We start from the raw sequence: 14,896 nt of genomic DNA, 5'->3' as shown, positions 1-14,896 counted from the left end.
GGCCTTTTGACTGATGGCACAATAGGCATTAGTTTGTGGGGGCCAGGGATGTATTCTGCAATGGTCCTGAACAACTAAGAGTTTTCTGGCCCCAAATGCCATTAATGCCTCTTTGAGAAACAAGGATTCCCAGAATCAGCATTTCATGGACCACTAAATAGAGTTGTTAAAACTCATCAAAGTATACACTTAAAATGGGTGCATTTTATAAAATGGTAAATAAATCATACGTCAATAAAGTTAATTTTTAAAAAGTCAAATACATCACCTCACACCCAAAAGGATGGCTACTATTTAAAAAAAGCAAACAGAAAATGACAAGTGCTGGGAAGATACAGAGAACTGAAACCCCTGTGCACTGTGAATGGGAATGTCACATGGTACAGCTGCTATTGAAAACAGTATGGTGGCTCCTTAAAAAATTAAAAATGGAGGGCACTTGGGTGGCTCAGTTGGTTAAGCATCTGCCTACGGCTCAGGTCATGATCCCGGGGTCCTGGGATCAAGCCCCACATCTGGCTCCCTATTCAGAATAGCAGGGGGTCTGCTCCTGCCTCTCCCTCTGCCCCTCCTCCCCGCTTGTGTTCTCTCTCTCACTCAAATAAATAAAAAACATCTTCAAAAAAAATTAAAAATGGAGTTACCATATGATTCAGCAATTCCACTCTGGAAATATATCCAAAGGAATTGAAGGTAGGATCTCAAAAAGATAGTTATACACCCATATTAATAGCAGTATTATTCACAGCAGTATTATTCACAATAGCTAAAATATGGAAGGAATCCAGGTGTCCATCAACAGATGAACAGACAAATGAAATGTGGTATATACATGTAATGAAATATTATTCACCTTTAAAAATGAAGAACATTCTGACACCTTATACAATGTGGATGGACTTTGAGGACATTATGCTAAGTGATATCAGCCAGTTACAACAGGACAAATATTGTATGATTCTACTTATATGAGGTACCTACAACAGTCAAATTCATAGAGATAAAAAGGAGAAGGGGGGATGCCAGAAGCTGGGAGAGGGAAGTATGGAGAGTTGTTGTTTACTAGGTACAGAGTTTCAGTTTCACAAAATGAAAAAGTTCTAGAGATGGATGGTGGTGATAGTTGCACATCAGTGTGAACTGTGAGCTTATGTCACTGTACTGTACACTTAAGAATGGCTAAGATGAGGGGGCACCTGGGTGGCACAGCGGTTAAGCGCCTGCCTTCAGCTCAGGGCGTGATCCCGGCATTATGGGATCGAGCCCCACGTCAGGCTCCTCCGCTGTGAGCCTGCTTCTTCCTCTCCCACTCCCCCTGCTTGTGTTCCCTCTCTCGCTGGCTATCTCTGTCAAATAAATAAATAAAATCTTTAAAAAAAAAATGGCTAAGATGTTAAGAAAAGTGAAACACAAACAACAGAAGTCATCCTATGCTCCTTTCAGTAATTATATAAACGGGCTCATCTGTGTGCAACAGCTATGTTGGAATCCAGCTGTGTTGGAAGAGAACATTAACTCTAGAATAACATGAAAACTAAAAGTTACTTTTGCCTGTAATCTCAAAATAGTGACTATTTCACACTCACATATTTGTCCTGTGTTGTGGATTTCAGATGCTTGCACTTCACTTTATAGGCCTTGAATAACTCCCTGGCTTCCGTGGAGATGGGATTGACATCAGGGAATGGCTGAGAGAGAGTATTAAGCTCTTTTCAGATGACATGGTCATAAAAATCCAGGAAGGCAAGATAGCTTGCCGTAAAGGCACTATTTATGGCAAAATTATACAACTTCAGCATATGTGAAATAAGCATGGTATTTCTATGGTATAACCAAGAGTAACACAGTTTTGATGCCCATCCCTAAAACTAAAGGTCTTTTATTAAAGGTTTATACATGTTCTGTAATATGTGTATCATTCACATAAACGCACTCAAAATTTTAAAACCTTCAAAAGTTTGATCAGAGTTAGTTAACTCACTACTTAACTGCATGAAATTAGAGATATGTAACATTTGAATGTCTCACCTCTTGACAAACAAAAGTTTCAGCCTAAAATTCCTCAACGGAGATTTAGTGCAAGTGTGAAATGATTATTAAGAGACATTATTCTGAGCCATAGTTTTTATAATGCTCATCTCCAAGTGTCTTTAGAATGTTACTTATGCTTAAAAATAGTGACTTTAGAGGCACCTGGGTGGCTCAGTCGGTTAAGTGTCCTTCTTTGGTTTTCTGCTCAGGTCATGATCTTGGAGTCCTGAGGTCCTGGGATTGAGGACCGCCCCCCACCCTGGTCCAGGCTCCCTATTCGGTAGGGAGTCTCTTTCTCTCTCTCTCTCTCTCCCTTTCCCTTTGCCCCTCCCCCCAAATTAATAAATGAATCTTAAAAAAAAATAGTGACTTTAAATTGATTTGATTTCGCTTCAGTTAAAAACAATATATGAACCCCACACCATTTTTAAGAAATCATAGATTACATAAATGCAAACAATTCACCCAAATCAGAGACAGGAAATTAATTCTCCAAAGCTTAGGACCCATGACCTTAGAAGAAACCAGGTGTTCATTTTTTTCCCAAGTCTACTTTCCTCTTCTAACTTCCCCTCATTCCAGTTACTTCACAGGTAACATCCAGAAACAGCTCTGACAGGATTTTTTAATTAACTAATTAATTAATTGAAGTAATCTCTACACCCAATGTGGGGCTTGAACTCACAACCCCTAGATCAAGAATAGCACCCTCCTCCTCCTGAGCCAGCCAGGTGCCTCAACCCTGGCAGCATTTATAATTAACCAAGATTCCAGGATCCTTACTATAGCAATTACCAGGAAAAACTAAGTTAAGAATCTAAAATCAGTCAGCATTGCTCTTGCTCTGGTCTGCACTGAGGTGGTGGCATGATGATGATTAAAAAACCCTCTGGACCTACCTCCTCAGATAAGCATGGAGGAAAAAATTTGCATTTTACAGGTGCCAGAGATAGCTTTAGGCTTTGGGAATACCATTTGTAGACCAAGGTGATGGCAAAGCGCCCAGAAATCTCCACTGTAATGAACCTGTTCACCTGGGGGCAACAGAAAGGATTGTCATTTCTTACACAAAATTTTCATGCTCATAATTCAAGTGGAAATCTTAAGACATTTGCATGATGCGTGGAAGGAAATTTGAGACCGATGTTCACAGTTTCAGTCTGGTTCCATTAAGTCAGGGATGGCTTTTAGTTTTTGTGCTGCAAATTTGTGTGTTGTTACCACTTCTCGAGGGAAAGAGGAGGAATGCGGAGAAACTGTTGGTAATTAATGTAGTCATGTCTTATAGAGAAAGTCAGATTCACTTTAGATTGAGAAAATTCTGAGCCAGTTTGCAGGTACTTCTGAGTTGTAATTCTAGCTCTGGTAAAAAATATCTGATTCCCTTGATGATGAGGAAAGTCATTAATGGCTGCCAAGCGCTTAGGTGTTTTACAAGTCTAGTAACTATTACTGTGAAACTTATTAAAGCTGGAGAGATTTTATAAATGACAAGGATAGAAAAGTAATGATGAACAACTTTTAAAGCTCAAGTGAACATCTGCAGATTTGTAAAGCATATTTTTAAAAGGCTTGCTGTAGAAAAAGTGTCTTAGTTAAGTCAACTGTTCTAAGCATGCAAGGACGCTTGGTGGGCTACCAGTTCGCTCCCTTGCTTCCTGAAGGCTGCAAGCTGAGGTAATCCAAACTGGATAATCTATTCCATTAGCGATCCTGATTTTTTTAGATGAGGAAGCTGACTCCTGAGTGTCAGGAAATTCGCACATACAGGCTTGCTGGAAGTTTCTCTACCCACTCTTTACTTCCCTAACCTTTCACAGCTAAGCAGTGCTTCTTTAAAAATGGCAATCCAAATAGGATATGTAGGATCCAAATAGTGTATGTAGGATACATGGCCACGATGGATGATTTTGTAAACTGTATAAAACAGAGACCTGGAGGTACTTTCCACACAATAGTGTGTCCAGTATAAATATACTGTGAGCCATAAATGCTTGCCATATGAGTAATTCTAAGTTTTCTAGTAGCCACATTAAAAGGTAAAATGCAGGTGAAATTAACTTAAATAACATTTTATAACTAAATATATCCAAATATTAACATTTCAGTGTGTAGCCAATATAAAAATGATCAATAAGATACTTTATATTCTTGTTTTTATATACCAAGTCTTTGAAATCTGGTGTGTAGTTTACTCCTAGAGTGTAGTTCAAAGGTCCGTAACCACAGGTGTCTAGTGGCTGCCATACTGGACAGCACAACTCTTTATAATTGGTACTGCTAAGGTTGGTTTTACAGTACACCTTCACAACCATACGCAGTGGTCCTGGACACAAAATGCAGCCCATGTACACGCACACGCATAAAGTAACTAAAATCAATAAAGCATAGCACAGAGGTTACAGATTGGCAGCTTAGAAGTGTTTAGTTTAGTCCTGCCAGAGTTTGAATTAATTGCCAACTTTGAAATACCAGGATATTTCATCAGAAAAATCTGGATTCATGGCTTTTTAAAAAAATCATAAAATATAGCAGGCGTAGGCCCACATTCCTATGTGGCAACAATGTTCTGGCCCTCAGTAAATGCTGTCTCCTTTAGATGGGGACATACTTTACAGTTCACCGAAGTTCCCACTGGTAGGCTCACTCTCACATTATCTGAATTTCTGATACTTGATCTGACAGAAATACACAGTAAGCTATTAACAAAGGTAATTCTGCAGAGTGAGACTGAGGAGAAGGAGACTTTCACTTTGAACGTTTGTATATCTTATTTTAAAAATATTTTTATATTATATACAAAATGCTTTCTAATAATAATTTTTAAAAATTACTATTTAAAGTAACTGCTTGGGGTGCCTGGGTAGCTCAGTCAGTTAAGCATCTGACTCTTGATCTCAGCCCAGGTCTTGATCTCAGGGTCATGAGTTTAAGCCCTGCATAGGCTCCATGCTGGATGTGGAGTCTACTTTAAAAAAATAAATAAATAAGAGGCACCTGGGTGGCTCAGTCAGTTATGTGTCTGCCTTGGCTCAGGTCATGATCCCAGGGTCCTGGAATTGAGTCCTGCATCAGGCTGCTCAGCGGGGAGTCCGCTTCTCCCTCTCCCTCTGCCTCTCCCCCTAGCTTGTGTGCTCTCTCTCTTTCTCTTTCTCAAATAAAATAAAATCTTTAAAAAATAATTTAAAAAATTAAAAAAAATAAAGTGACTGCTGCTTAGCAAAGACAAATCCATTAAGAAAGAACCAAGTGAAGTAGGGGCACCTGGGTGGCTCAGTTGGTTAAGCGTCTGACTCTTGATTTTAGCTCAGATAGCAATCTCATCGGTTGTGGGATTGAGCCCTTAGTCGAGCCCCACGTTGAGTCCCATGCTCAGCACGGGCTCTGCTTTTCTCCTTCACCCTCTCCTTCTCCCTCTCCCCTCAGCTCTCACTCTCTCTCTCTCTCTCTCAAATACATAAATAAATAAATAAAATCTTAAAAAAAAAGAGAAAGAACCAAGTGAAGTAGAAAACTGAAATAAAGATTTATCAGATGAACTGGCTAGTGTAGACAGCCAAACTGAATAATTCAGTCCTCTCAATCCTCTCTTCCCCAATAGTATATTTTAGAAGCTCAAAGTAAATTATTGGATGGCATAAGAAATAGACATAAGAATGATAAATTGTTAAATAATACCCAAACGTCAACTGGATCGTCAAGTTTTCCCTTTGAAGGCCACATCCATTCCCTTACGATGTTTCCCTTTTTGCTGATCACCATGCCACCATCCTGATTAAACATCATCGATATTATTCGGCTACAAAAAAGACAGAAACATGACTTATTTAGAACAAGAAAAATTCTTGGACTCACTAATTTGACTGAGGCAATGGAAGTTATCAAGTCATAGCCTTTCAGGACTCCTTCCCACCATATTCTTGGAGGATGGTCACCTTGCCTTTGCCTGAATATTTTTCTTGAAGGGAAGGTTGTTATATATATATCTGTTCAACTGGTCAAGACTCACCTTTCTGAGACACACCCCCTTCTATTTCAGCATCTCCCCACCCATACAGTCATAGGAATGGGCTCTGTCAGCCATGATTATTGTATCATGTGGTACGACTGTCTTGGCTGTGGCTCATTGAATCAGGGGTGGACCTTTGCCCAGCAATGTGTTCTAAATGGTCGCAACAATATATACAAAAGGCCACGGGGAAGGTGGTGGGCATAATGCCCTCAAGGTACTGAAAGAAAGTCAGTGTGGCTAGAGTCCAGAGTGGTGTGAATGAAACTAGAGTGACTGGAAGGCAGGCACCAGATGTGCAGGGCTTCCTGAATTTTATCTTAAGAGCAAAAAGTCATAGAATGGCTTCATAACAGAGCAAAGAGATGACATGATCGAATGGATTGGTAAGGAACCAAAGTAAGTGCTAGAGACCAGTTCAGAGGTCAGAGAGAAGATGGCAGCTTGGACTGGGGCAGGGATAAGAGAGATGGAAGATACGTGTGTGGATTCAAGAACCATACAGATTTGGAAAGATGGGATTTGGGTGATGAAGAACAGGAGGTCTCAATTTTATCTTCCCTATAGTTTATGTCTATCAGTGCAGCCTAGCATTTTATTAGCTCTTCTCGATCAGTAGCATCACACTGTGTGTTATAGTTTCTCTCTTCTCAGCACAGCATCTGGCAGAGAAGGGGCTTAAAGTCTGCTCCGCCCTGATGAAATGGACTCAATTTAACAAATACATATTGGGTAATTACTGGATGCAAGACACTACTTAGGCACTGTTAGGCACTGAGGGATGCCCAGAGTGACGTGCTTTCTCTGTTCTCTGGGCATTTTCAGTCTTGTGACATTAATTATTTTGATAGATAATATTTACTGGGAACCTACTATGTACCAAGCCTTAAATATCTGCTTTTAATAGGCAGTGTCGTTTAATGGTTACAAACGTTGTAGAGCCGGATGGTTAATGGTTTTGAAACTGGCTCTTCCATTTCCTAATTGTGTGAACTTGGACATATTTCTTAACCTTTCTGTGACTTAGTTTGTCTTAAAATTGGCAATAACAACAGCATCTACTTCACAGAGCCGTTGTAAGAACTAAATGAATTAATTAATGTGAAGTGCTTTCAACAGAGCCAGGCACCTTGTAAGTTCTCTAGAAGTGTTGGCTTGTATTATTAAGTTCTCACAATTCCATCTATAGGTTCTGAGTCCAATTTTCCAGATGAGGAAACAGAGCTGAGGGAGGCTGGTTAATAGAACACCTGCAGCCTAATGTAAAGTTCAGTAGAGGAGTTCACCAACTATAAAAGAATAGGAGTAGTTCGCAGTATAAAAGGGGTGCTTTTGATTTAATTGAGAAGTTTGCAGTCTAACAGATGGGAAGGAGGAGCAAAGCAACCAACCCAGTGAAAAAAATCAGAAATAGAATTTCCACTCCTTGGACACGTGGAGCGTGTTCCTTTCCAGAACAGCCTACCCTTTCGCTCACCCTGGGCAGTCCAGCCATCAGCTGTTCTCACTCCTTGGAGGAGTCTCAGGGAAGACCCAAACCATTCACCTGTGCACAGCAGTGGGAGCTGTCTCCCTGCAGGCATGGTGGTTCCCTACACACTGGATCCTGGCAACAAGGGTCCCAGGTCATGCCCCCCTTTTATTCATCTTCCTGCTGGTTTGGGTAGCTGAGCCTTCTCACCAAGACACACCTTTGGTGGAATGACAGATGCGCAAGAGAAGGATTGGTTTAAAAGATCATTAACAATTAAATAATGAAGTCCCTTGAAAGACAGCTTTCTTTTGTTTTTGTTTTTGGCTTTTCTCTTTCAGAGGCTTTAGTTCTGAAGCAGGCGGTATCCTCTTCCAAAGAATAGTCTGTGGTGCCCAGGATGAAATTGCACAGGGGCAGGACTCAGCCTGAGGCTTAGTTGTTTTGGGCTTCTGTGATGTTCCCAAAATATCATCAGCAGACGGTGTTGTATTCATTTGCTTAGTTACTCTCAGCTATGAAGACAGGAAGAGGATGAGGAAGGCAACCACTCCAGAACAGCAAGTGGGGGGGGGGGGGGAATCACCTCCTGTTTCTTAATATAATCCTCATCTTGGACATTTAATTTTATGTAACAAATAATCAAGGGGACAATTTCCCAGTATAAGCGTAACTCCTGAGCAATATTAAAGTCTGACCAGGGCACTGAACATTCTGGCTTCTACCCAAAAGTACAGATGTACTTTTATTTCAGTTTTAACATTGTTGACTTGTAATTCTGTAAAATTACCTGTAAATTAGTCTAAAAGAGTTCTCAGAAATCAATCATGTGGCCCAACTTTTGCATCAACCATTATTATTTTTCTATTTATAGGTTTTATTTTAAATTTAATACTATTTAAATGACAAGAGGAATTTAAAAATATTTCACAATTTTTGCAAACAAAGAATACCACATTTAATCAAAAACTAATGATGTACTGTATAGTGACTAACATATCATAATAAAAAAAAGAATACCACATTTAGGTCCAATTTTGTTGTAGGCAAAGGGGAAATAATGACATCTACTTTAACAATACAATATAGGACAGCAAATTATATATTAATATTTTGAGTTCTTTTATATGTAACAGCTCTATCAAGATATAATTCACATGTCATACTATTCACTATTTAAAATGTACAACTCAGTGATTTCTACTATATTTGCAGAATTGTACAGTTATCACCACAATCAATTTTAGAACATTTTCATCACCCTCAAAAGAAAACCACATGCCCATTAGCAGCAACTCCCCATTCTTCCCTCACCTAGTCCCCCTGGCAGCCACTAATCTACTTTCTGTTCATATAGATTTCCCTATCCAGGATATTTCATACAAATGAAATTATACAATAGGTGGTCTTTGAGACTGGTTTCTTCAGCATAATGCGTTCAAGGTTAATCCATACTGTACATATATCAGTACTTCATTTTGTTTTATGGCTGAACAGTAGTCCATTGTATGGAGAGACCGCATTTTATTATTTGTCAATTGAGCTCTCTTTTGGGGGATGGGTTAAGGGTGTTGCAACAGTATGAACATAGGACCTCACAAATGGAGACTAATTTTAGCTCAGACTTCAGGACAAGAAATACTTTTTTTCACTAGGAATTTAAAATGCCTGTCATAAGAAGAAGAAGAGAAAACTAAGCAAATGTGTGTATGGATGTGTGTGTGGATGTAAACTCCACTGTATTTTGAAGAATAGATAAAAATGCTCTTTGCTGTGGATATACTGACAGAGTGGTATGAGGTTGAAAGGAAGAGAATTTTAATTTCCATACAATACAATTTTAATTTTACTTGAAAAAAATTTTTTTGTCATGTGCATGAATTACTTTTATATACAAACAGCAATATGCCCTCACTCTTACATCATAGTGGGCTTTCTCACTGAGAAGCTGTAAATAATAAATTTTCTGGTTAGAGTGGCAGAAAGCTTCGGCAAACCTTAACCAGAATGAGCATTTGCTATCTGGTGGAGGAAAGTGAAGGCTCACACAGGAGTCAATTAATTCATAAAGATTTAACATTAATAGGGGCGCCTGGGTGGCACAGCGGTTGAGCGTTTGCCTTCGGCTCAGGGCGTGATCCCGGCGTTATGGGATCGAGCCCCACATCAGGCTCCTCCGTTGTGAGCCTGCTTCTTCCTCTCCCACTCCCCTGCTTGTGTTCCCTCTCTCGCTGGCTGTCTCTATCTCTGTCGAATAAATAAATAAAATCTTTAAAAAAAAAAGATTTAACATTAATAAATAGTACTCAAGCAAAGGACTTTGACGCAGTTATAAGAATACTGATGCAAAAAAGTCTGATGCTCTGAAGTCTGGTGCAATAGGGTCCAGCCTGCAACTCAGTCTGAGTCCTGCCAGTTAGATGTTTAGATGTTTTCACCTTCTTAGTTGTGTAAAACCAAACACTGATCTCACATGACTCTGAACATCCTCTGCAGTTCTCTTTATATCAGTATATCATAGAGGATTATTTGGAGCTTATCACCTTAGGCTATAGCCTTAGACCTTCTCAACCAATTCTTTTTTTTATATCCAGACTGTCCCAAGTGTCATTATATATTGATATTTAAATTAGGCCAATCCTATCAGACTGTTAAGAATCAGATTTGGGTGCCAATACTAGGAAAGACTAGCTTCCATAAGGAAATTATGCCTTAAAGGGGGTTATTTTTGTCTGGGTGAGTTACATATTATATCACCTAATAGGATTATTTGTGAGAGACAAATTTAGACAAGATACATTTCTGGAATGGGAAAGGGATCAGAATCCACAGTTGGTACAATATATTATCTGGAATATCTAGTTTCAGTAAAAAATTATAAGACATGCAAAGAAACAGGAAGATGTGACCTACACACAGGAAAAAAGCAGGAAATAGAAGCTATCTTTAAGGGGTACAGATGTTGGACTTACCAGACAAAGACTTTAAGGCAGCTACATAAATATGTTTTTTTAAAAAACTAAAGGGAACCATTTTTTAACTAAAGAAAAATATGATTATAATGACTCCTCAGATAAAGCATATCAACAAAAAGAAATTTTACAAAGCTATTTTTAAATGGATATTCTGGAATTAAAAATAACAAAAATGGGAATAAAAACTTGACTAGAGTGGCTCAACAGCCTACTTGAGTTGGCAAAAGAATCAGTGAACTTGAAGATAGTTTGGTAGGGATTATCCAGTCCTCAGAACAGAAATGAAAAACAGTGAAGAGAAACAGACAGAATCCCAGAGTCCTGTGGTGTCTGGGTGGCTCAGTCAAGTAAGCATCCAACTCTTGATTTTGGCACAGGTCACGATCTCAGGGTCGTGAGATCGAGTCCCACGTTGGGCTCTGCACTGGTCATGGAGCCTGGTTGGGATTCTCTCTCTCCCTCTGCCTTTGCCCCTCCCCTGCTTGCTCTCTCTCTCTCTCTCTCAAAGAAACAAACAAAAAAATAATTTCACAGTCCTAGGAGAACCCCATTAAAAACACCAATATACATGAAACAGGAGTACCAGGAATAGAGAAATGGGCAGAAAAAAATATTTAAAGAAATAATGGCCTAAAGCTTCCTAAGTTTGAAGAAAAACATTAATTTACAAATCTATTTTTTTTAAAGATTTTATTTATTTATTTGACAGAGAGAGTGGGAACACAAGCAGGGGACCTGGGAGAGGAAGAAGCAGGCTTCCAGCGGAGGAGCCTGATGTGGGGCTCGATCCCAGAACGCCGGGATCACGCCCTGAGCCGAAGGCAGACGCTTAACTGCTGTGCCACCCAGGCGCCCCTAACTTACAAATCTAAGAAGCTCAACAATTCAAAGCTCAAAGAGAGCCACACCTACACACATTATAGTCAAACTGTTAAAACCAATGACAAACAGAAAATCTTGACAGCAGCAAGAGACTAATTAAAGAATGAAATGCAAATGGGCCTGACACATAGCAAGTGCTCAATGAATGTTAGCTATTTATGAATTAAGTCTTCAAGCTTAGAGGAGAGTCAGCCAGTATCCTTGCATAGGAATATATACAAGAATGAAAATGCTGATCCAGCTTTAGGAAAACAGGGTTCTAAGCTGTTATCTCAATAGTGAGGATAATGATGTGATATTATCTATGGTCTAGGTCAGAATAGGCAAACTTCAACCTTCAGGCTGGATTTGGCCTGTGCCTGTTTTTGTAAAAATGTTATCAGAACACAGCCACGCCCACATGTTTATGTGTTGGCTTTGGCTGCTTTCATGCTACAAGGGCAGAGTTGAGTAGTTGCCATAGAGACTGTAGGGCTTGCAAACCTTAAAGATTTACTATCTAGCGCTTGGTAGAAAAGCTTTGCCAGTCCCTGGTCTAGGTACTTCTCTCTCCTTCCCTCCGCTGAATATCATCACATCTTTGGAAATCCTGCTGCTGCCATGCCCCTTCCCTCTGGATCAGACCCTTAGAGATTGCTGACCCAAATCAAGTTCTATCTGCTCCACCGTTGGTTGACTACTCAGCAGCCATTCCTGATCCCTCTCTTCCTTTCCTTTTCTCCTTCCTCCCCACCCCCCTTTTTAAAAATTGTCTTCTTGGCCTTTAAGAGCTCTTCCTTCCTTTCACTGAGTCCATCCCCATTTACAGGGGTAGATGCTGAGTATCTAAGCCCATAGGCACATGGTGTTCCCATGACAGATGTTTTTAATTCAGGGGTAGGCCTATGACTAAATTGGTCTAAAGAGACTGAAAGGAAGGACATACAGTTTATTCTGGAAAAAAAAAAGAGTTTTTAACTTTTTCCTGCTAGACATATAAAAGAGCAAATAGCCAGTGTCATTGCTAGCCACCAGGGGAATCACCTTGGAGAAAGGATGCCAAGGATAGCTGACTGGAGAGATGAAAAGAATCTAGATCCTTCATGACATCACCAAGTCACAAATTATAGTGCATCTAGAGCATATCCTCTCCATAATTTGAAATGGAATTTTCTGTTATTTGCTATAGTAAAGTATCTTAACTCTGCTTTCAGAAAAAAACAAAAACAAAACAACAACAACAAAAAAACAAACCTCTAACTTCTACAACCTTTTTGATAACCAATTTCTATGGCTGGCTCTTATAGAACTCCATCTGTCCTAGCCTCTCCATTGCCCACCACCTGTTTCCAGTAGCTTGACACAAATATTTCCCAGAGTCCTATTCATTCACTATTCAATCATTCAGCAAACATTCATTAAGCACTCACTATATACTAGGCACATACTAAGTGTTTGGGGGGAAAGCAATGAACAAGATATAAATGGTCTCTCCCATCATGGAGCTCACATTCTAGTTACACAGGCCCAGTAAATGAACATTTAATTTCAGTTCATGATTACTGAGTGCTAAGAAGCAATAAAGTCATCACTAGAATAAAGGAAAGGAAAGGACAGGCATTCTTAAAAGGGATGGTCATAAAAAGCTTCTTTTGGAAAGCAGTCTGGAAATTCCTTAAAAAGTTAAAAATTGAGTTACCATATAATCCAGCAATTTCATTCTTAGGTATCTATTGAAGAGCAGTGAAAACATATGTCCCCACAAAAATTTGTATGTGAATGTTCATAGTAGCATTATTCATAGTAGCTCCCAAAATGAAAACAACACAAATATTCATCAACTGATGAATGGAGACATGGAAGGTGCTATATCCATACAATGGAATATAGTTTTGGCTGTAAAAAGGAATGGAGTACTGGTATATGCTACACCACGGATGAACCTTGAAAGCCTAATACTGAATGAAAAATGCCAGTCACAAAAGACCACATATTATATGATTTCATTTACATGAAATGTCCAGAATAGACAAATCTGTAGAGGCAGAAGGTAGATTAATGGCTGCCTAGGGTTAGAGGTGAGAATGTTGAACTGTGAGTGGATGCTAATTGGTATAAGGTTTCTTTTCAGGGTGATGAAAATGTTCTAACATTAGATTATGGCGATGGTCGCAAAACTCTGTAAATATACCAAAAACCATTGAATTGTACACTTTAAATGGGTGGGTTTTATGGAATGTATTTTTTTCAATAAAGTTATCTAAAACAAAAAGGAAAAAGAAAAGAAAAGATCTCTTAGAAGATGACATTTAAACTGCGACCTGAAAGATAAGAAACCCATCTTGTGAGGCGCCTGGGTGGCTAAGCCGTTAAGCGTCTGCCTGCAGCTCAGGTCATGATCCCAGGGTCCTGGGATCGAGCCCCGCATTGGGCTCCCTGCTTGGTGGGAAGCCTGCTTCTCCCTCTCCCACTCCCCTTGCTTGTGTTCCCTCTCTCGCTGTGTCTCTCTGCCAAATAAATAAATTAATTAAATCTTTTAAAAAAAGAAAAGAAACCCATCTTGCAAAGAGTCGGGACAAGAGCTTTCAGTCACAGGGAACAAAGGCTATGAAGGCCATGAAGAGAGACAGTTCAGTAAGCAAGGGGATGTGTGATAGGAGATGAGGTTGGAAAGGGGCCAGAGCGGGAAAGGTCTTCTGAAATTTTCAAAGTCACCAAGTTCCATTTTGATACAAACTCTTATTGGACAATAAAATCCACATGGAAGTCTGCATGAAATATTTAATAGTGAAACCCATGGATAAGGCAGCAAGTGGAGAGCTGTTAATTCCAAGTGCTAGTGTTGCAAAACACCTTATTATGAAGAAAAGAAGCATCAAGTTTCAAAAGGGAAAAGCATTTAAAGCAACACTTAGCCTATAACTGGGGAATTCCATTAAATTACCTCCACCATTGTCATAAATATCAATTTCTTGCAGATATTCACAGACATTCTAGCGAGCACAAGAAGAATTCATATCTCCAGACAGTTTAGAATGTGGGGATCCTATAGAATACCAAACAGGAAAAGAAATCACTAATGCAACAGAAAAACAGATTTCAATAGTGTCTGAACTTTGTGAGCAGTTGTAAGTGACATACTTGAAACCTGAAATAAAAGGACATGACCAAACCAAGTTGGACCAACACAGAATTTAGGAAGGAATCAGAGGATGACACAGAATTTCAAGTGAGAATATAAGAACATCTGGACCAAAACCAGAAGAAAGAAGATAACCAAGCCTTGCATATTTTCATGAACACTCTTGAGGGGAGGGATTGGTGGTTAACAGACAAACTGTTAAGTGATCATCTTATGTATTCATAATTCTCAAATTCTACTACATATGATTGATCAAAATAGAATCGGGGGTGGAGAGAGGCAGAGAGAGAGACAAGAGAGAAGTCATAATTTAGTTTCAGGTGTTATCCTTGTGATCAATTGCAACGACAGCCACAATATTTTGCAGCTTCTTCCAAGAAAAGTAGAAGTATCTTTCTTCACTCCTT

The 14,896-nt window shown here is 39.3% G+C and overlaps 1 protein-coding gene across 1 annotated transcript in view; it reads right to left on the bottom strand.

The window, feature by feature from the left end:
- The window catches only part of LOC113256142 (uncharacterized protein C3orf20 homolog), a 159,241-nt gene that overhangs the window by 105,770 nt on the left and 38,575 nt on the right, over nt 1-14,896 (bottom strand). Inside the window, exons 4-6 of the mRNA XM_057316550.1 lie at nt 5,710-5,830; nt 2,931-3,065; nt 1,587-1,688 (exon numbers count right to left, since the gene is read on the bottom strand). Coding sequence (XP_057172533.1) covers nt 1,587-1,688; nt 2,931-3,065; nt 5,710-5,830 — 358 coding nt within the window. The remainder of the gene's footprint in view (nt 1-1,586; nt 1,689-2,930; nt 3,066-5,709; nt 5,831-14,896) is intronic.

Source organism: Ursus arctos, unplaced genomic scaffold (genome assembly GCF_023065955.2).
Source record: "Ursus arctos isolate Adak ecotype North America unplaced genomic scaffold, UrsArc2.0 scaffold_21, whole genome shotgun sequence".
Lineage (NCBI taxonomy): Eukaryota > Metazoa > Chordata > Mammalia > Carnivora > Ursidae > Ursus > Ursus arctos.
Note: the sequence above shows the minus strand (reverse complement) of the source record. Positions and strands in the feature narration are given on the sequence as shown.